Consider the following 26,376-nt stretch of genomic DNA (forward strand, 5'->3'; position numbering starts at 1 on the left):
CAGCTAGGTGTACTGCACCTAGCCTGGCATCCTTGCCTCTTGGCAAGGCAGCTGCTGTGATCATTATTTATCTAGAAAGCAGACATCGGTCCTCCACGGTCTGGCACCACAGGCTGACCTGGGTGCTGGCAGGCCAACCCCAGTACAATTCTTTCATTCCTTCCCTCCCCATCACTTCTATTCCAGCAGCCAAGTAGCAACCCTACATTTTCCTGGGAACATCTGAGACAGGGCCTTAGCAAGCCCTGATGCTAAGGCCTAATCCCAGCCCTGCTTCTTCCAGAAAGCCTTCCCAGATAACTCCAGGCCTCAGGAACCTTCAGTTCCCCTCTGCCTCCCTGCCACGCTAGGACCCCGTCCCCTGCACAGTTTGCTCTTGTTTCAGCCTGTCTGAGGCCAGGTCTGGGTAAGGTGGCACTGTCGTGTTTTACTGTGAGTCCCGCCACCGCCCTATTCCAAATGCCGTCTGCAGGTGCGGCCCTGCTACCCGCGTGGGGAGGCCTGCCCAGCCCCTCGGTGCCCTGACAATGAAGCCCTGTCTCCCAGGAGGCCAGCAGCCTCCAGAAACCAAGTCTATTTCAGGATGTCATTTAAATACAGAGAAGGGAGGGTGCAGAGTAGAGGGGGACATGGCACATTTTCCAGAGAAATAATGCTGTCTGAACTGCTGTGGTTATTTATAACCCCTGGGAAATGTGGACTTTGCTATTTCCTGATTAGATTAGCGCTGGGGGTGGAGGAACCAGCTCCCTGGATGTCAGTGGACAGGAACACCTGACCGCTCACCCTCCAGTCCCAGCCGATAAGTGCTGTGCCCCCCCACCTGGGGACCAGGTACCAGGGGGACATCAGATCACCTGAGGTAGTGACACAGATGGGGCTGCGAAGGGCCAGGCTGGGGAAACCCCCCAAGAGGGGCCTCTCCTTCACCACACAGGTAACAAAAACGCAGTGGGGCTCCCCGCAAGGAGCACAGGCAGGAGACAGAAGCAGGCCATAGAACATCCCGGAGGAAATTATAAACGAGGGGCTGCACACAGCCTCTGGGAGCAGCTCGATTATGTCCTCTTTGCCTTTGCATTTAGACCTGGTCAGGTCACGGCTGCACATTCAGACCTCTCCCGTGGAGAAGCCGCTGCCCTCTGGGACTGATGTCCCCGCGAGAACCCCCCAGGTCCCCTGCAGCAACATCCTGGGCCCCTGCTGGGAATCCTGCATCCCAGGCAAGGAGTCCACAGAGTCTGAGAGAGAATCTGGCAGGTGGCTGGGATGGTGCCTCACCTTCCTGGGCCTCAGCAGCCTCACGTTTAGGACAGGAAATGGGCTCCCCAGCCCTGCAGGGGGCTGAGAGGATTTGAGGCCCTGAGGCCAGGGGAGGGTGCTCTATGTGCACCCAAACACCCCCCAGGTGGTGGGTGCGGCCTTCGTTTCAGGAATGTCCTCAGGGGTCCCTTCTGAGGGGTCTAAGCCCTTCCTCCCACCCGTTTCTCCCCAGCCTGGGGCAGGAGACCCTACTGTTCTCCTTCTCTCAGAGCTGTTCAAGGCTACTTCCTAGTGCTTGGGATTTCGGAGACACCAGCGAGTTTGGGGGCCCCCTTCCTGCTCCCCCTAGTAGGTGACAGAGTCCTTTGGACGGTGGGCACGGTCCTCCCGCCACCCCACACTCCCTCCGCCACGCAGCTCGCCCCTCCCTGCGGGCCCTCATGGGGGCTCAGTCCACAAGGAGGGGTCAGTGCAGGATAACCTGTCGCAACTGGCAGCTACAGTCCCAGCACAGAACACGGAGCAGCGACAGAGTTACTTTGGGAGGTAACACGGGGGCTTGCGGGTGACAGGGACCCGTGAAAACAGTATTCACCTGGGCTCCCAAGACCCCAGTTTCCCACCCTGTGGCCCCTTGGCGCTGAGCCTCTTCCCTCAAAACCTCACACTGTCGTTTCCACAGCACAGGCCCTGAGGAAGCCCACCTCCTTGTGCACGACCCCTGACCTCCTGTCCCTCCTGGGCCCGGCCCCACTCTTTCTTTCGTTGAGCACTGCTCTACCCTCTGCCCTCTGGGCCTAGGGCCTGGCATCCTGGGGCCTGTCCTGGGTGGGTGGCATGGACTTCACTCGAAGCCCAGAGTTGTTTTGGGGGCTGATAAAAACTAAGTGCAGTAAACCATAGTATAGCTGAAGTTGTCACCCTCACAGGTGAACAGGACACCGAATAGAAGGCAGAGGTGTGGCTGTATTTTGGGGACCCGGCAGAGGCTGAGCGCTGGGCCGTGGAGACCGGGCCCTGAGCCGGGTGTTTTGTCTGACAGGGGGACACTTCCTGTGGCTCCCAGGTCAGTGGCCACGGTGGCGGCCCCGGCTGGCCTTCTCCTGCCCTCCCCCAAGTGCATGCACATGCTCTGGGCTGGTCCCCTTGGGACACCAAAGCCAGCCTGCCATTGGGGCAGACCACAGGCGTGAGAGGCACGGTAGGGCTGGCAACAGGGGGAACAAACAGGGCACTGCCAAGAGCCTGCCTCCCCTCCCCCCGCCCCGGGAAGGGTACTGGAGGGTTCTGTCAACGTGGCCGCCTGAGAGAAACTCAAGAGAAGCAGGGTGGAGTGGGAGGGGGCGCTGGGGCCTGTATCCTGGCTTCTAGCTCAGCAGCTGGTTTAGGGGAGATCAAGGTCAGCCTCAGTAAACTGACCCCATTTTCCCAGGGGCCGGGCCCCCCCACCATAAAGCCAAGCAAGCTCTGGCCCTCCAGCCCTGGCCCTGCAGGGTCAGGCACCCTCTCCAGGACAGCCACACGAGAGGCCTGTGCAGACTGTCCTGCCAGGCACCGGGATGAGGCCACTTCGCCTCAGCTTGCCTCCCCTGCCCCCCGGAACTGTGAAGTTCCCTGAGGCCCACATATGGGAAGGGTTTAGCAGCTCTGAATGAGGCGTTTATTGAAGCCAGGTTAGCCCTGTAGAACCCACTGTGACCTGCCCCCCCAGCGCCCTGCATTCCAGGGCTCAGCCTCCTCTGTGCCGCCACGCTTTCAGCCCTCAGGCCGGCACAGCTGCAGACAGAACTCAGAGAGGGCCCTTCTTGCCCCGAGCCCCGGGGCCCCGTCTTCCTCAGAGCTGGCCTGCCCTCCACTGCCTGCCCTGCCTGGAGACTTCACCCCAGAACCGGGCCTCAAACCAACAGCCAGGAAGCTGTCCCGCCCAGCTCAGGGCCACCAGCTGACAAGCACAGGGTCACTCTTGGGAAAGAAACTGGTCAGGGCTAAAGCAACAGAGGGGCAGCCCCCAGCAGCCCTGTCCCCAAAGGGAAGGGGCCACCTTAGAGGTCAAAGTCCCAAGCAAGGGGCTCCCCGAGGTATGACCGGGAAGTCTCATGCTGTTGCCATGGAAAGAAAGGCCAAGGGCCTTTAGGACTGCCATGGGCTCAGTGGCCTCCCTCCAGGCTCAGAGTGGTTTGGTACGAATTATGAAAGTCCTTCTCTGAAGCTGACTTCATCCTCCCTGCCCAGGCCAGGAACACTGTCTGGGCACAGAGCCTGCTGGTGAGAATGAGGCTCGGCAAGCCCACTGCCTGTACCCGCTCTGAGGGGCCTCTTGGTGGGCTCTTCCCAGGCCCCACGTGCAGGCCCATTTCTGTGCACAGCTTGCTAAGCTGGGTTCTACACCCCCGTAAGCTCCCCATCGAAGGCACGCAGCCTTGACCCCAGTGGGGCCCTATGACCACCCAGACAACCAAGAAACAGCCACAAACCTGAGTGGGCCCTGGGCCTCCTCCTTGGCAGGGGGGCACGATGGCTAAAAGCACTTCCTGCACTAAGCCACTCAGTGGGACCTCATCGTGTCACTCTCTGAGCCTAAAAGCACCTCGTGGGTTATCACCTAACTCACATCATGAGCTAAGAATGATGCCTGGTACTCAGCACCCGATCAAAACATGTCAGCATCACTAAAGCTGGGCTTAAACTCCCCAGTGGCTTCCCGCTGCACTCGGATTAAAAGCCCATCTCCTTGTCAAGGCCTGCAAGGCTGCTGCCCCCTCTGTCCGAGGTCACTTCCTATCCTCCACACAGCCTCTGAACACACCATGGCCCCCCCAGGCTGCAGGGTTTTCACCTCTGCCTGGAAGGCATTGTCCCCGGATCTTTCAAGAATCCTTTTTGTCATCTAAATCTTAGTTCAAAATTCTCTCTTGAAGCAAGGCCTCTCCCCTCTGCTTTATTATCTAATCTGCTGCCCAATTTCCTGCAGTACTTGTGCAGCATAAAATGATCTCATTTATTGCCTGACTCTCCGATGGACAGCAAGTTCCCTGAGAGCAAGGCCTCTGCCTGGGCTGCCTCTGGAGTGCCCAGCACATGAAGATGCCCCATCAATATTCAGAGACCAAATGAACAAACTGGGCTACGCAGGCTGGAGAAAGCAATGCCCTTTGTTCGGGACAGGGGTCGAGAAGCCCCACATTCCTGCTCGCCTCTCTCCTCCCGTGCTCAGTGAATGGCTGGCCATGGCCCAGGGGCAGCCCTGTGACCTCTTCCACCCAGACTTTCCCAGCATGTTGAGAGTTTAAGGCTTAGGCGTAGGAATCTTGAGACGTGGCCAAAATCATCATATGAACTGGATCTAGGAGATCATCCTGTTCAGCTTCTTCATTATACTGATGCCAGAGAACCAGAGAGGTAAAGCGATCTGCCCAAGGTCACACAGCAAGTTAAGACCGTAGACTCAGGATTAGAAAAACGAGGCCTCTTGACTCCTACCAGCCCGGTACCCTTCCTTCTCTGGCCTCCTAGGCTACACCAGCCTGAGAGGAGGCGGGGCGCTCCAAGGAGGAGGCCAGAGCACAGAGGGGGCATTCAGGTGTCTGATGGGAAGGGGAACTGTGGCTGTCGCTGCTCTGGCTGTGCCCATCTGAAGCACCCACCCTGGCTGGGGTCACTGTCCAGGAGAAAGACGGTTCCAGCTTCTGGCTCAGGCATGAGTTCCACTCTCTCACAACCAAAGCAGAATTGGTGAAATCACCGTGGGGCTACAGGGCCCTCCCAGCCTCTCTGCAGTAGACTCCCACCGGCAGCTCCCACGGTCACTTCCCACCTCTCTAGGCCCACCTTGGGGGACCAAGAACAATGGGGCATTAGTCTAAGCCTCACTGGGATCCAGGACTCTGGCTTTCTCCCGGGGATTGGGCAGGCAAGTTCCAGGCACGGGGATGTGTGTTCCTTTGGGTGCAAGGGAGCTGTCAGAACACGAACACCCTTCCAACTCCCAGCACGATTTTATGGGGAAAAGGAAGCCAAAATAGCACCTGCGGACCAGCTCCTGACAATCTGGGCATCCAGCAAGGCCACTCAGCAGAGGGCTGGGCCTTTCCAGACTTGGGCGCCCTGACCAGTGCCTGGTAACTCCCCCACACCGGCACCTGCAGACGTTTCTGGGCTCTTTCCAAAATGTCTGCCCTCCTGGGCCTTCACGGCCTCTGGATAGTCCTGCACCACTGGGCTTGGGCAGCACTGGCAGGCTCAGCTCTCCCTGGTCCAAGGCCATCCAAAAGCTGGGGCACCAAGCCCAGCGTGGCTGCCTGGCCAAGCCACCTGTGGACCACAGAGATGCTGGAGAGGGCCGATGCCCCTTCTAACCTCCCCAGGTGCCAAGAAACAGCAGCTTGCCAAGTGCACTCAGAGCACGGGTTCCTACCTGGGGATCCGTGACCCTCTCTGAAACAGCACAGAGTTTGTGCATATGCGTGGCTCTGGGTCTGGGTGGAGCTCCATAACTGTCATCAGATTCTCAGAGTTGAGGACTCCTGCTCTGTGGAATCAAACAGGCCTCTTGGGAGCCAGCTTAGTGGAGAAGTGCGAGCAGTGGGGGTCAGGAGGCCACCCATGTGGCTCCAGGAGTAAGATCCTCTCCCTCTAGGGAGTATGTATGCTGGATGCAGGGAGGTCTCACTACTTCCCCTTCCAAGCCCCCAGCCAGCCAGCCTGGTCACAATCCTGGCCCACACAGAGGCCGGGGAGGAAATAGGCTGGCCGCAGGGGTCTCCAGGCCCGCGGAGAGGCACTACTGTCCGCTTCCGACAGCTGAGGGATCGCTATAGGGGTGTGAATGGGCATGTGAATGGCGAAGACAGGATGCAGGTCCCTTCCCTCCGGTAAATAAGGTGGAGGGGGGCAGGGTGGAAGAAAGGGGGTAGGGCAGAGAGGTGGGCAGCCGGGGCAGGAGAGGTATCTATTGGTGTCTAATAAAGTTTCAAGATCTTTCTTGATGCCCAGAGCCAGATGATGAAGTAAAAGTAAATGAGCCCAAGACATCTCTCTATACCCCAGCACCTTTCTACCCTCAATGCCTGGAACAGCCAGTGAATGGCTGACTGAGCCCTGGGGACATGCACATGGTTTGCATACCTGATGCTACCTGTTAGGAAACTGTCAGGTTATATTAGACTCTGGGAGGGGTCTGGAGCTGTCCTGCAATTGCAATCAAGATGACAAAGAAAGGGACCCTCCTGAGTCCTAGGTTCCCCAGACTAGTGGCCCAAAGAGGGCTCCCCATCCTGTCTTTCTTTGGGTTACACCTCTGACCTTCCCTAGAAGTAGAGGGGAGCAAACTCCACCTCAGAGCAGGTCGACTCGTCCTGGAGCTCAGCAGGAAACATCTCAGTTCACCTTGCTGGCCTCTGGCTTCCTGAGAGAAGCTCTTTGGTGGTGGGGAATTCCCAGACCCATGTGGCAACCCCTTGAAGCAGAGGCAAGGTCATCAGGAACCATCCTCAACTCTCCCCCACTCCCCTGAACCCTGCCAGTTCAGCCTGAGTCCCTGCCAGTTCAGCCTGAGTCCCTACCTCCAGCCAATATTTAGCCTGGTCTGGGTCTGGATGTCTTCACCTTGGCTGCAGGGCAACAGTAGGGGCATGGATTCCTGTCCCTCCCCACCCCCGCTGCCCAGAGACAAAAACTTCTGGCCTGGCCGCTGCTTCCCTGGGGCACTCCTAGCCTCTCTGGCTCCCACAGGTGACCCCATTAAAACCTTTGGACACTCTGTGGGGTAGGGATGGGATTCCTCATTCAGTCCTTCTCCCTCCCAAGTGCAACCTAAGGATCCAGAAACAGGCAGGATGGGAGGAAGACCAGGCACTGAGCCTGGTCGCCTTGAGTGTGATTTAAAGCCAAAAAAAAAAAGGAAAAGGAAAGCAGAAATGTGAAGTTAAACGCTGAGAGCACTGGCAGAACCCACAAACTCAAATGCCACGTGTCTCCTCTGCTCAATGCTTGCACAACAAGCCAACTGCCAAGTCAGAGTCTGGAGTGAGGCTTCAGCCCCAGGACTCTCCTCGGGGACAAGCACAACCCCAAACAGAGCCCCCCACTGAGGACCCAAAGGAGAGTCTGCAAGTGGTCCCTACGGCCCCTCTTCCAGCAAGCGCAGACTCCTGGGGCCAGAGGCTCCACAGGCTAACACTGGGCTTTCTCCATTCAAACAGATTCTTCAGCCCCAGCATGGGGTCTCCAGATGACTCACATACACCCCCTTCCAGGCTTCATTAATCTTTAGTTAAGTGGCAGCAGGAGGGCCACAGGTGTCTCAGGCATCCACAGCATCACATCCTTGTGGCAAAGTTAAATGAGGAGTTAATGAGGTGACCCCTCCTGTCAGGCTGGGCAGTACCTGGCACCCTTCCCCCACCCACCTAAGCTGCTGCCTGATCCCAGCCCCCTCGTCTGGCAGTGAGTCTGCTGCACTGAAAAAAAAAATAGGTTAATGCAGCTGGGAAAAGAAGGGAGGTGGGCAGGGGGTCTGGCTCCACAAGCCTGCCTGCTCACCCACCAACCCCGGGCACAGCAAGGCAGGCACAGCAGGGTGAATGAATGTCCCTCTGTCACCCACGGTACAGACCCTTGTGTCTGCGACACCAACATACTTTGTCACACAGCAGGAACTAGGGGACTGAGTCACCCGGCGCACAGAGCATCCCAGCGCCAGAGCCACCCTGCAGTTGCATTGATGCCAATCAACTCAGCAGCCCAGAGCCTGGCTGGCCTGCCACCCTTGCCCAGAGGGCACCATCAGACACAGAACTGTCAGATACCACCAGAGGTGAAGCTAGCTAAAGGATTCCTGAAGCGGCTTCTTGGTTTTGCTAGTCACTAATGCCCAGGGAAAGAACTGAAAGTCTGGAGTTTCAAGGTTTAGAAACTGCCCCCTACCTGCCACCCCCCCTCCCACCCCGGCAAAGGGGCAGGTAAACCGGAAGGACTCTGTTTGGCTGGGACGGGGCCAGGAACATGCTGGGTCACTTTCTTGCCAACCTCTAGGTCTGGAAATGGACAATGAGCTTTGGGCTGGTGTCTGCTGGCCTCAGCAGGGGTTGGGAAGGGGGTACAGGCAGGGGACGGCTCCGGGCTGCCGGGCACAGACAGCTGCCTCAGCACAGAGGGGCTCTGGTAGCAGCTGAGGCCAGCAAGGCTCTGCTAGCCTTGTCCCTAGAGAAGCTGAAGGTGACACAGGGGCCAATGCAGGACAGCTCAAGTTGCTGCCCTGCCCAGCACTCTCCAGGACTGATGTCCCCTCTGGGAGGTCACGTATGCCCCGTTGGAAGAGGATAAAAGTAGATAAGGAGCCAACGGGCCCAAGATCACATCCTCTTGCAGGTGCCAGGAGCCTCTATGCTGGCTGGCAGTGAGGACCTGCGCAGAGGGACCCCCTCGGACCCCCACAGGAGGGCTTGTAAATCCCCACCAGCAACACAGACTAGCCAAGCCTCTGTTATCACTACCTGGAAGGACAGGCATGGCCCTGGCCAGCCGGGACAGGCACCCTGTGACATATGCTTAGGTGGTTAATTTGGTCTACAGTTATCAAGCGCTCACTGTGTGCTAGGCGATGGTCTGGCTCTTCCTCAGACGCCCAATGCCAGGGCCCAAAGCCAGCCCTGCGGCAGCCTGCCCAGCTGCAGGACAGTCAGCTTCTATCTCGGACTTTCATCCCCGCCCAGGTCTGGGGCGGCAGGCAGGATGGGCAGTCTGCCCTGGCTCAGCTTGGTTTGAGCTGCCTGCTGGGTCAGGAAACCCCTGGCACACTGACTGAGTTGCCTGGTGCCTGACTGGCACTGGGCCAACAGGCCTCTGGGTGGTCCCTGAAGAGGCAGCCTATAGCCCCCAGACCCGGCAGCACCGCCAGCTCCCCACAACCCCAAAGAAACCTCACACGGCCGGTGGTACTGAGGTGCTTCCGCCGGTGCCCCTCTGCAGAAGGGGCGGCCACTGGACGCAGGGGGTCGGGTCTGGGCTGGGCGCTGTAGGGGAAACTGAGACCCAGGAGCCCCTCGCCCCATCTGTTCATATTTCTACCCGCAGAGGCGCAGAAAGGAGGCAGGCAGTCCTCTCCCACAGGAGACAGCCCCCCTCTTCCTGAGACAGGGACAGAGGCAGAGAGAGCAGGGCTCGGAGGCTGGGGTAGCAACAGCGTTAATCATCACGTTAAGGCCACTTAGAGCCAACCCACAGCTTACCCCAGCCTCTGTCCCAGGGTCCCTCAGTCAAGTAGGAGGCGCAGTGAGCTCCGAAAAGCGGCTGCCCAGAGCCCCAGCAGGCCCCCCGCCCACCTCAGTCCCTCTCGTCCACCCCCGCCGACCCGCTCGAGCCCCTCGGGCACCTTTTGGCGGAGGAGCTTGCTGCGCACGCGGCCCCAGAGCCGCGCGCCGGTGTTGGGGGGCCGCTTGCTCCCCGGCTCCTCCAGCGGGTCCAGGCAGCAGCGCTCCAGGGGCTCGCACACCGCCTTCAAGCTGCAGTCGGGCTGAGGCAGGACGTCGGTCATGCCGGCGGCAGCGGCAAAGCCCGGCCCGACGGCGAGCCTGCCTGCGGGGCCAGCTCAGCTCCGGGGACGGCGAGGCGGGGAGGCGGGGAGGCGGGGAGGCGGGGAAGCGGGGAGCCGGGAGGCGCGGGCCGCCGGGGCTCCGGAGCCGCTGGAGGGAGGGTGGGAGCGGGCGCAGCCTCAGCCGAGCCGCCGGGACTGTTACTCGAGCCGGGCAGGGAAGCGCATGGTGCGGGGCTCCTCTTTCTCCTCCCTCTGCGTCCTCCCTCCCCGGAGACACCGCTGGAGCAGCAGCGGCTCTTCGCTGGTCCCGGCCAGGCTAGCGGGAGGCCAGCCCCGAGCGCGCGGCGCAGCGCCCGAGGCTGCCGGGGAGGGGAGCCCCCGCCCCCAGCTCCCCCCCAGCGGAGGAAGTGACTCAAAAGAGGCGCGGGAGGCTGCCCCCTCCAAAACACCCAACCTCCCGGTTTTAACTCTTGGCAGGCTGGGCCTCCTCCTCACCCACCCTTCGTCCCTCCCTCCAGCCCCTACTAAAGTAAGTTTGACGAGCAGCACCACCAGCCAGTCCCTTCCCCTCCAGAGCCCTGGTTAACCCCTTCCCCACCAGGCGGCGCCTTGGGACTGGGGTGCCTGCGGGAGGCTGGTTAACCCCTTCCCCACCAGGCGGCGCCTTGGGGCTGGGGTGTCTGCGGGAGGCTGGGGGAAGGAAGCCAGAGGGGGTCTGCAGAGCCCAGGGCTCAGGGCCAGGAGCCATCAACAGCTGCCCTTGTCCCGGGCAGAGGACCAGTCCTGCCCTGGGGTTCTACTCCTGCCCCAGATGCCTCCCTCAATGCCAACTCAGTGACAGGGCCCGACCCACGTGGACTCCTGTGTAAAGAATAAAGAAGATCCCTAGCTGGGCAACCTCCTGGGCTTTAGCAGCCCCAGAGGGAGTCAGCTACTATGGACCTTCTCTGGGGACATGAGCAAAAAAAATCCAAGGATGACATGGGTTACAGATGCCCAGCAAGAGGTGCGCCTCTCACGGGCCACTTCTAACCATCACTGGTGCCCTTCACCAGAAAAGCCCAAAAAAAGGCTGTGCTGCTGGGGGCAGAGGACGCCCACTGACAAAACGGCCATAAGCCACTCTGTGCTGGGTGCCTTGGGATAGAGAACTAAGAACTTGTTCTTGACTCTCAAGTTGATGAATGTTCATTTCACAAGGTAACAAGTCAGTGTCCGGTGTTTGGAGAACAGAGAAAGGCCTGAACCCCAGATGATTAGGGTCCACACACCCCAGAGGCGTCCAGGCGTCACACCCTGTAGAGCTTGGCATGGGGGAGGAAGGAAACCAGTATTTTTGCAGTGCCAACCGTGAGCCGGGTCCCATGCAAAGGGCGTTCAAATATCTGCTGGCGTTGAAGCCTCACGACTTCTGTGCCATTGGTGGTACTGTTTAGAGTTGTGAGGACTGGGGCTCAGGGAGATGAAGTTCTCGCCTGATGTCACGGAACTGCAGCTGGCTAGTGACAGGTCTCCTCCAAAGGCCCTGGCGCTCACAACCACTGAAGTGTGGCTGGTTCTCTGGATTCGGGGAAAAGAGCTGGGTCAGGCCACCAGGGCAGGTAGGCCTGGGCCCAGAAGCAGCCCCTGGCATCTGGAATGCACCTGCTGAATCTGAACCAGCACACATGTCTTGGGGTTTATCATCAGAGCCCGCAGTGCTTTTGCAGAAAGGGGTGGCTTCACCACAGAGGGAGCCAAGACTTGATCATGACAAGAGACGCCTTTCACCGAGCTTACTATGCGACAGGCACCACGCTAACCCTCCACTGCTCCCCCAACATTAGGAAGTATGTCCTCACATCCCCATTTTTCCATTTGAGGAAACTAAGGGTACAGAGAAGGTAAGCCACTTGCCCAGACCAGCCTGGGCCAGGCCACGAACAGAGGTCTGGCTAGGCCCTCACCACTGTGATATCCCAGTGTGGCAGGGTCTCGTCCTGTGCTGCCTTCTGCCTGGAGGTGAACGTGGAGTCCTGGAACTCTGCTGGACTCTGGTGGTCCCTGCAGGGTGGCTGGGCCAGCCCCATCTCTTCTAGGGCTCCATGCTCCACACCTGCTTCTGCACAGTGCAGACAGGGCTGGGCCGCCAAGGCTGCACAGAACCTCCTGCTCCCTGAGCTAAAGTTGCCCGAAGCCAGTGCAGCTAAGCGGGGCAGAGCCACAACCGTTTTCCCAGTAACCCCTGAGTGGGAGGGGAAGAGACCCACCAAGGCAGGGACATACCTGTGTCCCCTGCCCAGCTGGGGCCTGAGCCACCCTTCTTGACCCACCCCTGACCTGCTCTCCCAGGGCACCTGGGGGCCACCTCTGAAGAGAATCTCCCTGCAGCCCCATGAGGGGCCAGCAGCTGCCCCCACCAGCTGCACAAAACCCACCTCCTCCAAGGCTTCACCCATTCCTGTGGTCCTCACCTCTTCATCCCAGTGATTTCATTCAAGAGGTACTGACTGAGGGCCTGGCTATATGCCCAACCCTGGATAGGGGCTGGGAAATCACAAAGATGAATCAAAAGGCTGTGCTTGACAAAGCTGACAACCCAAGAGAGGAGAGGAGACAAAGGCTTAAACACCTCTTAACAGGAGGCAGAAAGGCATTCATGCATCTGGCATTTACCAATCGTGCACCTACCACACGTCACACCCAGATGGACAAAGCATTGTTTTTGCCCTCAAGAAACCCAGTCTTATGCCGCAAGAACAGCACAGATCAAGTGCCACGAAAGCTGAGAGAAAGGAGAGGAAAATTCTAGCCAGAGACTCAGGGAAGGCTTCCTCGAGGAGGGGTTGGCGTGGGCCAGAAGAGAAAAAAGGTCACCCTCCCTGGCTTTGCTCTGCATCCCTCAGCTAATGGGCAAGTGGTGGTTGTATAACTGGCCGGTAAGATGCCATTATAATTGCTGACCACGTTCACCTGCTGCAGACACATGGTCCGCGCTGGGCACTGCCAACTGTTAACTTCAAAACTGGCCCCTCACTGGCTTTCTAAGGTTCTCTGTCCTCTATCTGGGTCACATGCCACAGGATGCAGTTTGGGGGATGTTGAGTAAGGTGCGTCCCCCGCCAGGTGTGTGGGAGAAGCGGGGCAGTGCAGATCCTCTTCCCAAAGCTTTATACTTGTCTGTCTTAGGAACCCCAGGCTCAACACTTGTCTGGGTAAAGCAAGCTCTGATTGGATGAAAGATGGCCAACTGGTCTCCATGGTGACATAAGTGCCTTAGCAGATGGATAGCTGTTGGGAGGCTCTTCCCTTGAGATGCTCATCTTTCCTTCCTCCCTGTGGGCTGGGGGTTCTCTCTAGGGACAGCACAGATTTGCCTTCTCTTCCCCAAGCCTGACTCACTGCTTCCTGGAAGCAATGGTCTAGGAGCAGGCTGCAGCAGCGGGGTTGGGCAAGACAAATGATCCTAGTGAGTTCCTCAAAAGCAGCCGTCTGAGTTCTGGTCCCTCCAGCCCACCACAGACCCTTCCTCAGCTTCACTGGGTGGGCTAGGCTCAGGCTGTCCCGGCCACCCTGCAAGTGACGGCACCCCTCTCCCCTCTGTCCATCCTGGCAGAACCGGCCTCTGAGGATGAGCAAGGGCCCCCTGTCTGGATAAACAGAGCCTGGGTGGGAAGGCCCACATGAACAGATGTCGCTGCCTTTGGAATTAAAAACATTCCTAGTAGACTGTCCCATCCTCCCTCACCCCCTCCCCAGACTCTCTGCCAAAGGAATGAGAGGGGCTGTCCCCAGGGAGGTGCGGGGCAGGACCCTGGGTTACACCGAGGGAGGGGTATATACCTGGGATGGCTGGGACCGGCCACCCAGCACAGCTATGATTGAGGCAAAATCAGGCTAAAGTGATCAGCAGAGGCATCACTGAAGAAAAAAAAGGTCAACAGGGAATATATGCAGCCTGAGCTGTGTGGGCAGGAGAGGCTGCTGCCTTGGTGACAGCTGGGGATGGGGACGGCTTCCAGGCAAATCCTCCAGCCTGTGAACACGAGGAGGAAGTTTCTTTCTCAGAACCTTGGGATGCTGCTGCTACTTCTCTGGAGTGACCTCCTTTTCCCCACTGGAATGACTTTCATCTTCCCTTCAGCCCAGACTGGAATCCCGATTCCCTGTCCCTGTCCTCCAGCCAAGTGACTTGAAGGCAGGAAAGGGGGTTTCTGAGCAGCCAGCTAGACCAAGGCCATAGGCACCCCGGGGAGGACAGCCTGGGAGTGAGGGGGAGGGGAGAGCCCCAAAGGGCCGCCCCGGAGAGGCTGGGTGCAGGAGCTGGAGCCGGAGAGGAGCCTGGGATGGCGCTGAGGAGGACCGGGAGGGGTGTGGTCCGGGGTCAGCCAGGTGCGCTCCTTCAGCCCCAGGGCAGCAGAGCTGGGAGGCAGGGTGTGGGTGGAGAGCAGGTGGCGTGTGAGGCTGGGAGGGCTGCAGAAAGGAAGCCCATGGTGGTTCCTGCCCAGAGACAGGCACCGGAGTCCAGCCCGAGAGAGAACCAGCAGGGCGGGCAGTGCACGGGAGCCTGGGGCCCACGCAGAGGGTGTATGAGTTGGCAGGGAGGGTGGCACATCGCAGGGAAACTGTGAGAAAGGGGGGCGGGAGAGTTCCTTTAAAATGAATGGCCCTGGGGTCCCTGCATTCCTAACGTGTGTTCTCACCTTGTTCTGTACCGATCCTAACCCAAACTGTGGATCGGAAGGGCAGAGGTCTTCAGAGAATGAGAAAGTGAGACCCGTTTATGTTTTTCCATCCACACTTTTTGAGCATCTGCTATGTTCCAGGCCTGAATTAGGCCTGGGGACAGGAACACTTTGCTCAAAGTCACTGAGTAGCCAATGGCAGAGCTGAGCCTAGAAGCTACTTTTCTACTCATTTACCCATTCATTCATCACTGACTAGATAGCCACCACATGCCAGGTGGGGAGGACACTGAACAGGTCACAGCTCACTTGGAGCTGTGAAACTCCAAACCGAGCCCTAGCCAACCCACCGCTGACCCATCATCCAAGGAGATAAGTGCCAGCAACTGGGGACTCTTTCAGGCATCCAGGCCAGGACTCTGGGGTCTGGGCCCTGCCTGCTAACAGCTGTGCATGGGGTTGTAGGTCTCTAAGGTCTGGAGCCTCAACTCTGTAGATTAGTGGTTACTGGTAGCTTTAGCTGGCCACCTGAGAGGGAGATGGGGAGCGGCTTCCAGGATGTTGGGACAGGGGGCAGCCAGGATTCAAAGGTAGTTGCTCCGCAGCCCAACCTCAAGGTGTACCATGACCCTCCCGTCTCCCAAGGCCTGGCCGAGTCATAGGACAGTGCAAAGCACGGGCTGTTCTGCACACAGCCTCACCCTCCACTCTGCCTGGCCACCCCAGGCTGGTGTCTCAAGGGTGCTTGGTGGCTCTAGGAGAGGTGGAGACAGCCACAGAGCTTGCCTGCTTCAGGACTGTCCTAATGTCCTAACGGGCCCTGGCAACTCCTAGTAATTCTCACAGCATATTTGGTCACGGAAAAAGGGTGGAAAATCCACTTGAGCCTTTGGGAACATCTTGTATACCTAAAACAAAACCCACCAGGGACGGAGTGGGTAGGGCACACCCACACACATCCATCCATTCCTTCCCACACAACTCATGGATGTAACTCACAGCCAGACTGACACCCAGACCCCCTTGGCCACTTGTCTGCTCCCAGGACGGAGGCAGTATGGCCGGGGTCTCCCAGCACAGCCAGGGGGTCAGAGCACTCCAGGGGGCCTCCCAGGCCACAGACTGAAAACACAACAGCCTCAGGCAGGGGGGGTTGAAAGTAGGTCAGGGTCCGCTGAGCCTCCATGCTTTTTTTCTCTTTTGCTAATATTAAGCAACTCTTTTCCACCCAACTCTGAGCTCCAAATGAACAGAAGAAAGCTCCTGGGAGCCACGGAACCGGGGTGTGAGTCCTGCCTGGTCACTGTGGCAGCCACTCCCTCCCTCTCTCTCTCTGGGCTTAGTTTCCACACCTGTCAAACAGGATCTTGGACCAGACAAGTGGTCCGCAGTGAACTTTTTTTAAGCAGAGGATACACCCCGCTTTCTTTCTAAATGAAACCTTATGCCAATGTCTCCCTGCCCCCAATCAGCTAACGGCAGAAGCAGGGAGCAGAGACCCCTGGCTGAAGTGGGGTTCTAGACCCCACCCCACTCACACTGCCTTTGTCCAGCACTGCCTGCCTTGGGGGCGCCTCCTCGGGTTGCCCCAGTAATCCCCAAGCCCCGCAGACTCTGAAGCCTCCGTTCTTCCTTTAAGGACAGAGGCTTAAAGGAGGACAGTTCCCCTGAGAGCGGCTATTCCTCTACCACGGCCATCGGTCCTCGCTCCCCTCCAGGGTGGGTAGATGTGGAAGTCGGGAGATTAGGGGCTTTTTAAGGAAACTTTTGGGTCAGAGTCCTGGATCCGAAGCTCATGTTTTATCTCTACTTTTCTCTCTGCTTTGGGAAAACTCTGGGCCTCTGCTTTGCTGGTGTGGGTTCCCTTCGGTGGCCTTACAATAGGATAACGCTTATCGCATGGAGTCAGTCTGGTCGGTGTTTTCTGGGTCACCTGAGGCCTGAAGCCAGTGCAGCTCAGCTCTTGCCTCCAAGGCTGTGAGCAGGCTATGCCTCGCTTTCCCTGTGCCAGCCCATGGGGAGTGGGGGGCACCTGGGGGTCAGACCCTCACCAAGAGCCACCACTGCCCCCACGGCTCGTGCCACGGCCAGGCTGGGCTGGGTGAGGTGCTGAGGTGGGCTGTGCAGCGCCCACAGTGGGGGAGAGCCACGTGAGGCGCCCCCGATCAGCATTCACGTACAGCCTCGGCCCTCACTCAGGGAGTCGCTGGCAATTCCCCTACTAAGTCCTTTGCTCAAAGGTTTTGAATAAAATCAAAGGCAGGACCATCCTAGGAGGCTGAAGTCGCAGCCTCCGCTAGCAGGGAGGTGGGCGGTTACTGGGAGCGTGCAGTAAGCCAGGCACTGTTACCTCCGAGGACTCATCTGGTCCTTGCACAGGTCTGAGGGGGAGCACTCAGAGAGGTCACCTCGCTGTTAGATGGTGGAGCTGCGATCAAACCTGGGTCTTCTGCTTCTGAGTCTAGGAGCCCTCGGGCCCAGAGCTGGGAGAGCACCCTCTTTTGGTTTGTTGAGAGGCGGCATTGCTCTCAGGGCCTAAAGGAATCAGTTCCCAAGGTCCTCTCCAGATCAGCTTCTCTGCTGCCTCTCACCTCTCCTAGGTGAGCAGGGGGCATTCCCACGCAGGGCAGGAGGCAGAGGAGACCCGTGCCTCCGTCTGCTTCCTGCCCAATGCCTCCTGTCTCCAGAACCCCCTGGGCGGAGCCCAGGCTCCCCAGATCAGGAACACCCGGGAAGCGGAGGTAGCTGAGCGCTGGCCGGAAGAGAGAGGTTGTCCTACAAGTTTGGGGAGGCCTTTGGACAGCAGGGCGGGCTCTCTCGTAGGATCCTGCCCCTGGCTCTCCCACATCCCGCTGCCCACTCTGCTCTCCAAGTGCAACTGAGCCATCCAGACCTGCCTTGAAGAGGGACAGCAGGTGAGGCACTGGACAGTGAACGGGTCTGAAACAGCTCTAGGCTGGGCCCTGGGAGGTGGTGTCAGAGGGAGGGAGAGGAACAGTCCCGGTGCCCCCGTCCCTCCCCGTCCGTGTGCTTCTGGGCTGGCACAGTGGTGCTGATGGTGGCGAAGGGAAGAGCCCCCCGTGGACCTGCTGAGAGCAGCAGGCAGCACGGATATAAAACACGGACTCTCGAGGCAGACGCTTCCCCTGGACGTGCACACCCAGCCCAGGCTGAAGGCAGGGGAGGGGTCCATCTTCCAGCGGAGAGGCTGGAAAGCCACACCCTGCATGGCCACTGCAGGGACGGGGAGCTGCCTAGCTGCCTCCCTGCAGGCAAGGTTTTCTCACAGCGGCCCTTCCCCCAATCCGAGTCAAAACCGGCCACTCTCAGGGGACAGGGCCTGGCTGTGGTCAGTGTGGCCTGAAGGATGCATGGGAGAAGGTGTTAAGGACACCCGGTAATGTCCCCTGTCGTTCCACCCAGGGAGGGACCCAGGCACTCCTGGTACCAGCTGTGAGGAACCCGAGTGGAAGGGGTTCTGGGTCAACCAGGCCAACGCCTCAGAGCCCAGCTCTAGGGCAGTAAAGCTGGGATGCTTGACCCTTGGGCAGAGTCAAACAGGGACAACAGACACCTCGGGGGCCAGAGGGAGGGACGTGGGGTGGGGGAGCCCTCGACTCCTGCCCTAGCAGCCTCCTGACCTGCGCTCACTCCGAATTTCCTCATGCCCTGCAGAATAATTGAAACCAGAAGTAGTTCCCGCTGACAATGACCCTTGTTTCCAGCTCATCACTCACTCTGGGCCTGACCGTACCACGCCGCCGAGCTGAACGCGACTCTGAGGGGGATGAGCCCAGAGCTGCTCAGCCCGGGGTGGGGGCACAGCAGGAAACCTCAGGCTGGGAGGTGGTGAGGCCCCAACCTTGACCTCCTGCCCACTCCGAGGCTGGTTCATCAAAGCTGGTCTGACTCCAACAGCATAAGAAAACAGACGTGGCCTGAGCCAGCCTAAGGCCCAAACACAGGGGCCACTTGCAGGTGACAGCCTTTGGGAAGGGGGTTTGCTTGACAAGCTACACCCAGAATCCCTGCAGGAAGGCGGAGGACAGTGCACCTGGACCTGCCGGCTTGGGCAAAGGGCTGTCATCACTAGACAAGGACAGGCCTTGTGCCAGGTCCTGTGCCAAGGCCCTCACAGACTTTCCCCTTCTGTTCTCTTTACAGCCCATTTTACAGATAAGGAAACTGAGGCTCAGAGAGGTAAAGTAACCTGTTCTCCCAACTAATGAATGGAGAAAGCTAGACTGAAGCCCAGATCTGTCTGGCCTCAAAACCTCTTCAACATTGACTGAATGATCGCAATTCTCCTCTGTTCTCTTCACTACACGGGGAGGTCCTGTTCATTCTTTGCATCCACCACACAGTGCCTGCCACTTAGAGGGAGTTCAACAAACACAAATGTGGGAATAAACCAGTGAAAGCGTGGATATGCACTGACCAGCTCTTTCAGGGACATTCCATCCTTTGAGCCTCACAACAAGCCTGTGATAGAGGCAGAGTGGGGATAACTGTCCCCATTTAATAGATGAAGAAACTGAGGCCTCCAAAGATCCAGGGACCTGGATGCATTTTCCCACCCTCAGCCCAGTGTTCTTCCTACACTATCAGGGTAATGCACTCTACACTCAATCTATCTAAACCACTGACCGAGGGGAAGACAAACAAGTTAGCAAAGGAGGGCCAAGGAGACAGGGATGCCTAACCCAGGGGAGAGAAAGCCAGCGGGGGGCAGCTGTTTTCTTCAACTAGAAGAGGCTAATGGTGACAGATGTAAGCTTTTATATGTAGAATGGATAAACAACAAGGTCCTACTGTATAACACAGAGAACGATACTCAATATCCTGTGATAAACCACAATGGAAAAAAATATTTAAAAAAGAATGTGTATATATGTATAACTGAATCAATTTGCTGTATAGCAGAAATTAACACAACATTGTAAATCAACTATACTTCAATAAAAAAATATTGATTAAAAAAAGAAGAGGCTAGGGCCTCCCTGGTGGCGCAGTGGTTAAGAATCCACCTGCCATGGCAGGGGACACGGGTTGGAGCCCTGGTCCGGGAAGATCCCACATGCTGTGAAACAACTAAGCCCGTGCGCTACAACTACTGAGCCTGTGCTCTGGAGCCCACGAGCCACAACTGCTGAAGCCCGTGCGCCTAGAGCCCGTGCTCTGCAACAAGAGAAGCCACCGCAATGAGAAGCCCACGCACTTCAACGAAGAGTAGGCCCCGCTTGCCACAACTAGAGAAAGCCCGCACATAGCAACAAAGACCCAACTCAGCCAAAAATAAATAAATAAATAAATAAATAAATAAATAAATAAATAAAATAAAATCTTAAAAAGAGGCCAATGGTGACTATTTGTGTCCTGGGGGTTTGGGGGGCCTGATCTCCTTTTACAGCTGGAGAGACATGAGCAACCAGGGGTGGGGGGGGGGTGCGGTAACCCTGGGTCTGGAGGGAAGGAGGCTAAAGAAATCTTCATCCTCAGAGACCATGCTCTTCTCCTCACTTAAAAGTAAGAAAGTCTGGGGGCTTCCCTGGTGGCACAGTGGTTGAGAGTCCGCCTGCCGATGCAGGGGACACGGGTTCGTGCCCTGGTCCAGGAAGATCCCACATGCCGCAGAGCGGCTGGGCCCGTGAGCCATGGCCGCTGAGCCTGCGCGTCCGGAGCCTGTGCTCCGCAACGGGAGAGGCCACAACAGTGAGAGGCCCGCGTACCGCAAAAAAAAAAAAAAAAAAAAAAAAAAGTAAGAAAGTCTGAAAGTCTAAGGCGGAAACAACCCAAATGTCCATTGATGGATGAATGGATAAACAAAATGTGGTCTATACATATAATGTTATGCAGCCTTAAAAAGGAAGGAAATTCTGACACACGCTGCCATACAACATAGATGAACCTTAAGACACTGTGCTAAGTGAAGTAAGCTAATCACAAAAGGATAAGTATTGCAGGATTCCACTTACACGAGGTACCCAGAAATGGTCAAATTCATAGAAAGTAGAATGCTGGTTGCCAGGGGCTGGGGGAGGAGGAATGGAAAGTTACTGTTTCATGGGTATGGAGGTTCCGCTTGGCAAGATGAAAGGTTCTGGAGATGGATGGTGGCGACGGTTGCACAACAATGTGAATGTCCTTAATTAATACCTCTGAATTGCAAACCTAAAAATCATGAAAATGGTAAATTTCATGGTATATATATTTTACCACAGTTGAACAAAAAAATAAGAAGGTCTAGATTTTGTCAGATGTACCAATCTGGGCTCTGAGAACACACCCAACTCCTGAAGGCAGGGGACTGGCCTTCATGACCTCCTTCTGAGTGTCATTTCTAATAGCTCTGACCTCTCACAAGCTTCCAAGTGGCCACGTCAAGAATGTCAAAGAAATCACCCTCCTTTCCCCTTCAGACACAGGCTCCAGGCTCCAGATGGGAAGAGGACAAAGGGCGAGGCTCCCAAAGGCCCTAAATGTTGCAATGGGGGAATGGGGTGGAGGGAGTCACCACTCCAGGCATTAGGACAGCTAGAGCTTCCTTCTTGGCCTGGAACCCTGCCCCAGCTCACCCCAGGGTCTTGAGCTCTCTTATGCCCCAGGGGACCACCCCTAGCAGGCTCACAGGAAAGTGTAGCTGTGTCCCACCAGGGGGAACAGGGCTGAAGGTTGGGGGCCCGTCCCCAGGCTTGTGGCTGAGCTGGGAAGTGGGGGAGCAGGGGCATGAAGCGGACCCTAGGTCTCAGACCCCTCTCTGGTCTGAAGTCAGTGGCAGGAACTGAGCTGTGAAGTCCTCAGGGAGAACTCTCCCCTCTGGCCCAGCCAGTCAACAAGGGCTGGATCCTGGGAATATGCTAATCAGCCAGGGAGTAGGTCCCAGTTGGGGACAGCACATCTGGAGCCTGGAGCAGCATGGTTGGAAATAGACTGGGATAAACATACAGGAGTCTCCTAGGGCCAGGGAGACAAGGCAGAGGAAGGGGGTGCCTCCTGGCTGAGGGGTTCCTGGGCTGGGCAGGGGCGGGGTAGCAAGGAGGAAGCAGACAGTGGGGGTGGCCTGCATGGAGAAGCTGGAGGTCTGGGGAGGGAAGGGAGGGCTCAGAAATGCACCAAGCTGGTGGGATCTTCTACTAACTTTGCAGTGACAAAGGGCTGACCCCTAAGAGTCATAGGCTGACATCCAGGTCTCCCCCTGCCCCGTTCACTCATTTGCCCAGCAGCTGACCAAGCACCACCAAACTGGGATCAAGATCCTGAATCTGGAAGCTTTGCTCAACCACTAATGAGCTGTGTGACTGTGGCTATGTCACTCACCCTTTCTGGTCTGTTTCCTTCTCCCCTCAAAACAGGATTGGATGAAATGCCCTCCAGGATTCCTTCTGGCTATAACCTTACTGATCCCTCTTCTTTCATTCATTCCTTCAACCTCCCTCTTACTTGCACTGCTCACAACCCCTCCAGCTCAGGGCAGGCGGGCTCCTTAATTTCCTGGGACACTCCCTGTGCATTCCTGCCTCCCTCCCTGCTCTGGGTCACATGGGCCCTTCCCCCAGAATGCTCACCCCACTGCTTTCTGCTGATCCAGAGCCTGCCCAACTTGCTAGAATAGCAGAGCCTTAAAATGGCAATTAATGTGCTGGCCATTATGTAAATGATTTTTATAAAGTACTTTTGACAATGTAACAAAAAAGGTAATTATAAAGACTACATTCAGACCTAGAAAAAAGGGGGTTTATGGTAATGCTACTTGAAAATAGAAAAAAAAGACAAAATACGCACCATCATTAAAACCATATAAATATCTGTATACCTGAGGAAGGGAAAAGGCACAAAATAAGATGGCTGTTTCAGAGGAGTGGGAGTAGGGATGGTCAGTGATTATGTTTCAAGTCTCATTATTATTATTGCAATTCTCTTTCTAATATAAACACTGCTTTTGGAATTTAAAAAACCCAGTGCTCTCAAATCCCTCACTCCACCTCCTCCTGGAAGCCTCCCTAACTCCAGCCCACAATGATCTCTCCTCCTTTGAATTCCTGCAGCACAAGTTTCCATCTCATTATGCGGGGAACCGTGGGAGGCTTGCCCTGGAGAGGGCAAGGCAGGGGCTCTGGAGACACCTGGCTCTCCTACCCGATGCCTGGCCTTGGGCAGGTTCCTTAACCCTTTCGTGCTGGAGAGGGTGTGGAGAAAAGGGAGCACTCTTGCACTGCTGGTGGGAATGTGAATTGGTACAGCCACTATGGAGAACGGTATGGAGGTTCCTTAACAAACTACAAATAGAACTACCATATGACCCAGCAATCCCACTACTGGGCATATACCCTGAAAAAACCATAATTCAAAAAGAGCCATGTACCAAAATGTTCATTGCAGCCCTATTTACAATAGCCCGGAGATGGAAACAACCTAAGTGTCCATCATCGGATGAATGGATAAAGAAGATGTGGCACATATATACAATGGAATATTACTCAGTCATAAAAAGAAATGAAATTGAGCTATTTGTAATGAGGTGGATAGACCTAGAGTCTGTCATACAGAGTGAAGTAAGTCAGAAAGAGAAAGACAAATACTGTATGCTAACACATATATATGGAATTTAAGAAAAAAAAATGTCATGAAGAACATAGGGGTAAAACAGGAATAAAGGCACAGACCTACTTGAGAATGGACTTGAGGATATGGGGAGGGGGAAGGGTAAGCTGTGACAAAGCGAGAGAGAGGCATGGACATATATACACCACCAAACGTAAGGTAGATAGCTAGTGGGAAGCAGCCGCAGAGCACAGGGAGATCAGCTTGGTGCTTTGTGACCACCTGGAGGGGTGGGAGGGAGGGAGACGCAAGAGGGAAGGGATATGGGAACAGATGTATATGTATAACTGATTCACTTTGTTATAAAGCAGAAACTCATACACCATTGTGAAGCAATTATACTCCAATAAAGTTGTAAAAAAAAACCAAAACTGTGATAACTTTCCTACCCCGCAGGGTACTGTGAAGATCCCCTGGGGTAACAGCTGTGAGCATTAGCACGGAAAGCTCTCTGATGTGACCACCCCCACCCCACCCCCACCCCCACCATCAGCAGCCACAGCATCACCACCATCTCCAGCATCGTTACTGGCACCTTGCCTTGTTCCCTAGTGGCGTGGCATATATCGATACTCCTGTCTTTCCAATCTGGCAGTAGATTCCTTGAGGCCAGGCCCCTGCACCTCAGAGCAGCCAGTCTGTAAGGGGCACACTGTGGAAGCAGAGGAAGTCCCCCTCCCCTGACTCTTTGCCACGCTCACTCATTCTGCTTCCTTCCAGGTAGCCAGGCAGAAACATCCCCTGCCGGGAGCTAAGAGGACTCCAGACAAAGGCTGGAGAGGGATGCAGGGCTGGGAAATCACCCCAGCTCCTTCTCCAGGCCACTAGCCATGCGGTGCCCTTCACCCAGGCTGGGGCATTCCCCGATGAAGGCCTGGGCCATGGAGACACAGCACAGAGGAGAGAGCAGGGCCTTCCTTGCTCACCGTCAGCAGAGGCACCAGGGCCTCAGTGTCCTCATCTATAAAATAGGGTGGATACGACCATCCTTTTCCTCACAGAGCTGTTGCAAGGATCTCATGAGAACATTTGGGAACGGGCCTCCAAGAGCACAAGCACTGGACACACATGTTGGCGATTAGCGCTGCCATCTGTCTGTCACTAAATGCTGCCCCTTCCTCACCCCCCCGGCCTGTCGCTCCAGGGTCCCTGCCCCCATTGCCACATGAGGCCAACCCAGAGAGGGAGGCTCATTTTGGAGCAAATGCCTGGAGCTTAGGAGATGGGATCCCTCGCTGTTCTCTAGATGAGCTGAGGGAGGATCGGCTCAGACGTGGGAGCAGCAGGAGTGGCCTTCTCCCCTTGCCTTTCTTTCAGGCCACCTGAACATCCCCAAGGACTGGGCCCTACTGTGAGGCCACCTTTAGCTCCATCCTCGGCGCCTGCTGAAGGGGAGCAGGACCGAGGGCCAGAGGCTGGTGCCAATTCCCTTCCTTGGACACGAGGTGCTCGGGGGGGTGGGAGTGAGCTGTGGGAACAGACCAATCTGTGGCTCCGTGGGCGTCAGTGTAGTCTCTCCAACCCAGCCCAGTCATCCTGGGTGGCTCCGAGGGTAGCCCCAGGGTGAGAGGACTTTACAAGGCATGGCACACCCCTGGTGGGGACAGCCCGCCCTCTGATCCACAGGAAGGAGGGCAAGACAGCTCCACATCTGAGGACAAGGCCTGGGCCTTGGGGAGTTGAGGGCTGGGAAACTTCACAGCCCTCCAGAGGACGCTGTCTCTGAACTGGAGGCTCACAGGCCCCGGTCAGCTGGCGGCAGGAAGGTTTGTGTTTCTTTTAATATCAACTCCCAGGCATTTAACATTCCTCGAAGCTTAAACACAGAAACATTTTCCTTACCAGACTGTGCTTTCTGCTTTGCCAAACATAACCTGGCTTCCTCCCCTCCCCCCACCGCCTCCATCTGCTCCTGTCTCCAAGATGTAATTATTTATGGTGTGTTTCCCCTGGGGCCCGTGCAGCTGACAGTGGTGAGAAGGAGGGAAGCAACAGGGCTGCGAGTCCAGGTGGGGACAATGCCTTCGAGCCCTGGAATCCGGGTTCTGGGGGGTTGGCGCCCACGGTGCTTACTGAGCTGGCTGCCCAGGACACCCTTTTAAACTCTTCCATTATGCAGCCGCTAAATGACTCGGGGGCGTGGCCACCGGTCATGCTTCTTGGCTGGGCATCTCCCGAGGCTGGACAGGCCGGCCCAGGGATGTGGAGGTGGGGCTCCCAGTCCTCATCCCTGCAGGAAGTAGCTTCCCGGGACTAATCTAGAGCTCGCTCCCTTCAGCTCCCATTTCCTAAATAATGAAGGACCAGCTCGTGGTTGCCTGGCAGCACTATCTCCCTGGCGACGGTGCTGAAGAGTGAGGTGCAGGTCCCCAGCATTAAGAAGGGATGTGCTCTTAACATGACATGGGGTGACATGAGGCAGATGGCTGGGCCCCTGCTGAATGGTGCCATCTCCCTTGTTCAAACACAGGAGCCTGAGACAGGGTCGGGGTGGGGGGCGCACGCAAGTCCCCCAAGGGGACACTGCCACCAAGGACACCCAGCCAAGAGTCAGGTACCAAACTCTGCAGCCTCAACAGTGCATCAGAGAACAAATGCTTCCTGCGAAAAAGCATCATTCTGCTCGCCGCACCCAGATCACACCTGGGGCAATTGTTAAGAAGCCTATATGTATATGTATAGCTGATTCACTTTGTTATAAAGCAGAAACTAACACACCATTGTGAAGCAATTATACTCCAGTAAAGACGTTTAAAAAATAATTAATTAAAAAAAAAAAAGAAAAAGAAAAAAGAAACCTAGAGTACCCAAGGCCCACGGCTCAACGCCAGGGTGTCAGTTACCATTTCCTTTGATTGCACGGTCAGAGTATCCACACCCAAAGCAGGCTACTTGTGTCAAAAGCACGAGGCCATACAAGGTGCCAGATGGAATGTGGATAGCTCCACACTGAACGGCACCCCCCCCAAGCCTACATCCCCTTGACAGGTAAGTGAATAGCAGCCATCTTCAAAACTGGCAGAACTGGGCTTCCCTGGTGGCACAGTGGTTGAGAGTCCGCCTGCTGATGCAGGGGACACAGGTTCGTGCCCCGGTCCGGGATGATCCCACATGCCGCGGAGCGGCTGGGCCCGTGAGCCATGGCCGCTGAGCCTGCGTGTCCGGACCCTGTGCTCCACAATGGGAGAGGTCACAACAGTGAGAGGCCCGCATACCGCAAAAAAAAAAAAAAAAAAAACCTGGCAGAACTTCCAAAGACACAGGCTGCAAACAAAGCCCTTTTCCCTCTGTACATTTGTAAGGTACCGAAAAACG

General features: G+C 56.6%; 1 protein-coding gene across 4 annotated transcripts in view; it reads right to left on the bottom strand.

Annotated features, from left to right (window-relative positions):
• The window catches only part of ABR (ABR activator of RhoGEF and GTPase), a 181,444-nt gene that overhangs the window by 12,586 nt on the left and 142,482 nt on the right, over nt 1-26,376 (bottom strand). Inside the window, exon 1 of one of the 4 annotated variants that reach the window (XM_082605309.1) lies at nt 9,635-10,111. The exons of the other annotated variants lie outside the window; for them this stretch is intronic. Coding sequence (XP_082461435.1) covers nt 9,635-9,796 — 162 coding nt within the window. The 5' untranslated portion in view covers nt 9,797-10,111. Of the gene's footprint in view, nt 1-9,634; nt 10,112-26,376 lie in introns of those variants that run through there. 4 annotated transcript variants of the gene reach the window in all.

This window comes from Mesoplodon mirus (genome assembly GCF_964341445.2).
Source record: "Mesoplodon mirus genome assembly, chromosome: 18".
Classification (NCBI taxonomy): domain Eukaryota; kingdom Metazoa; phylum Chordata; class Mammalia; order Artiodactyla; family Ziphiidae; genus Mesoplodon; species Mesoplodon mirus.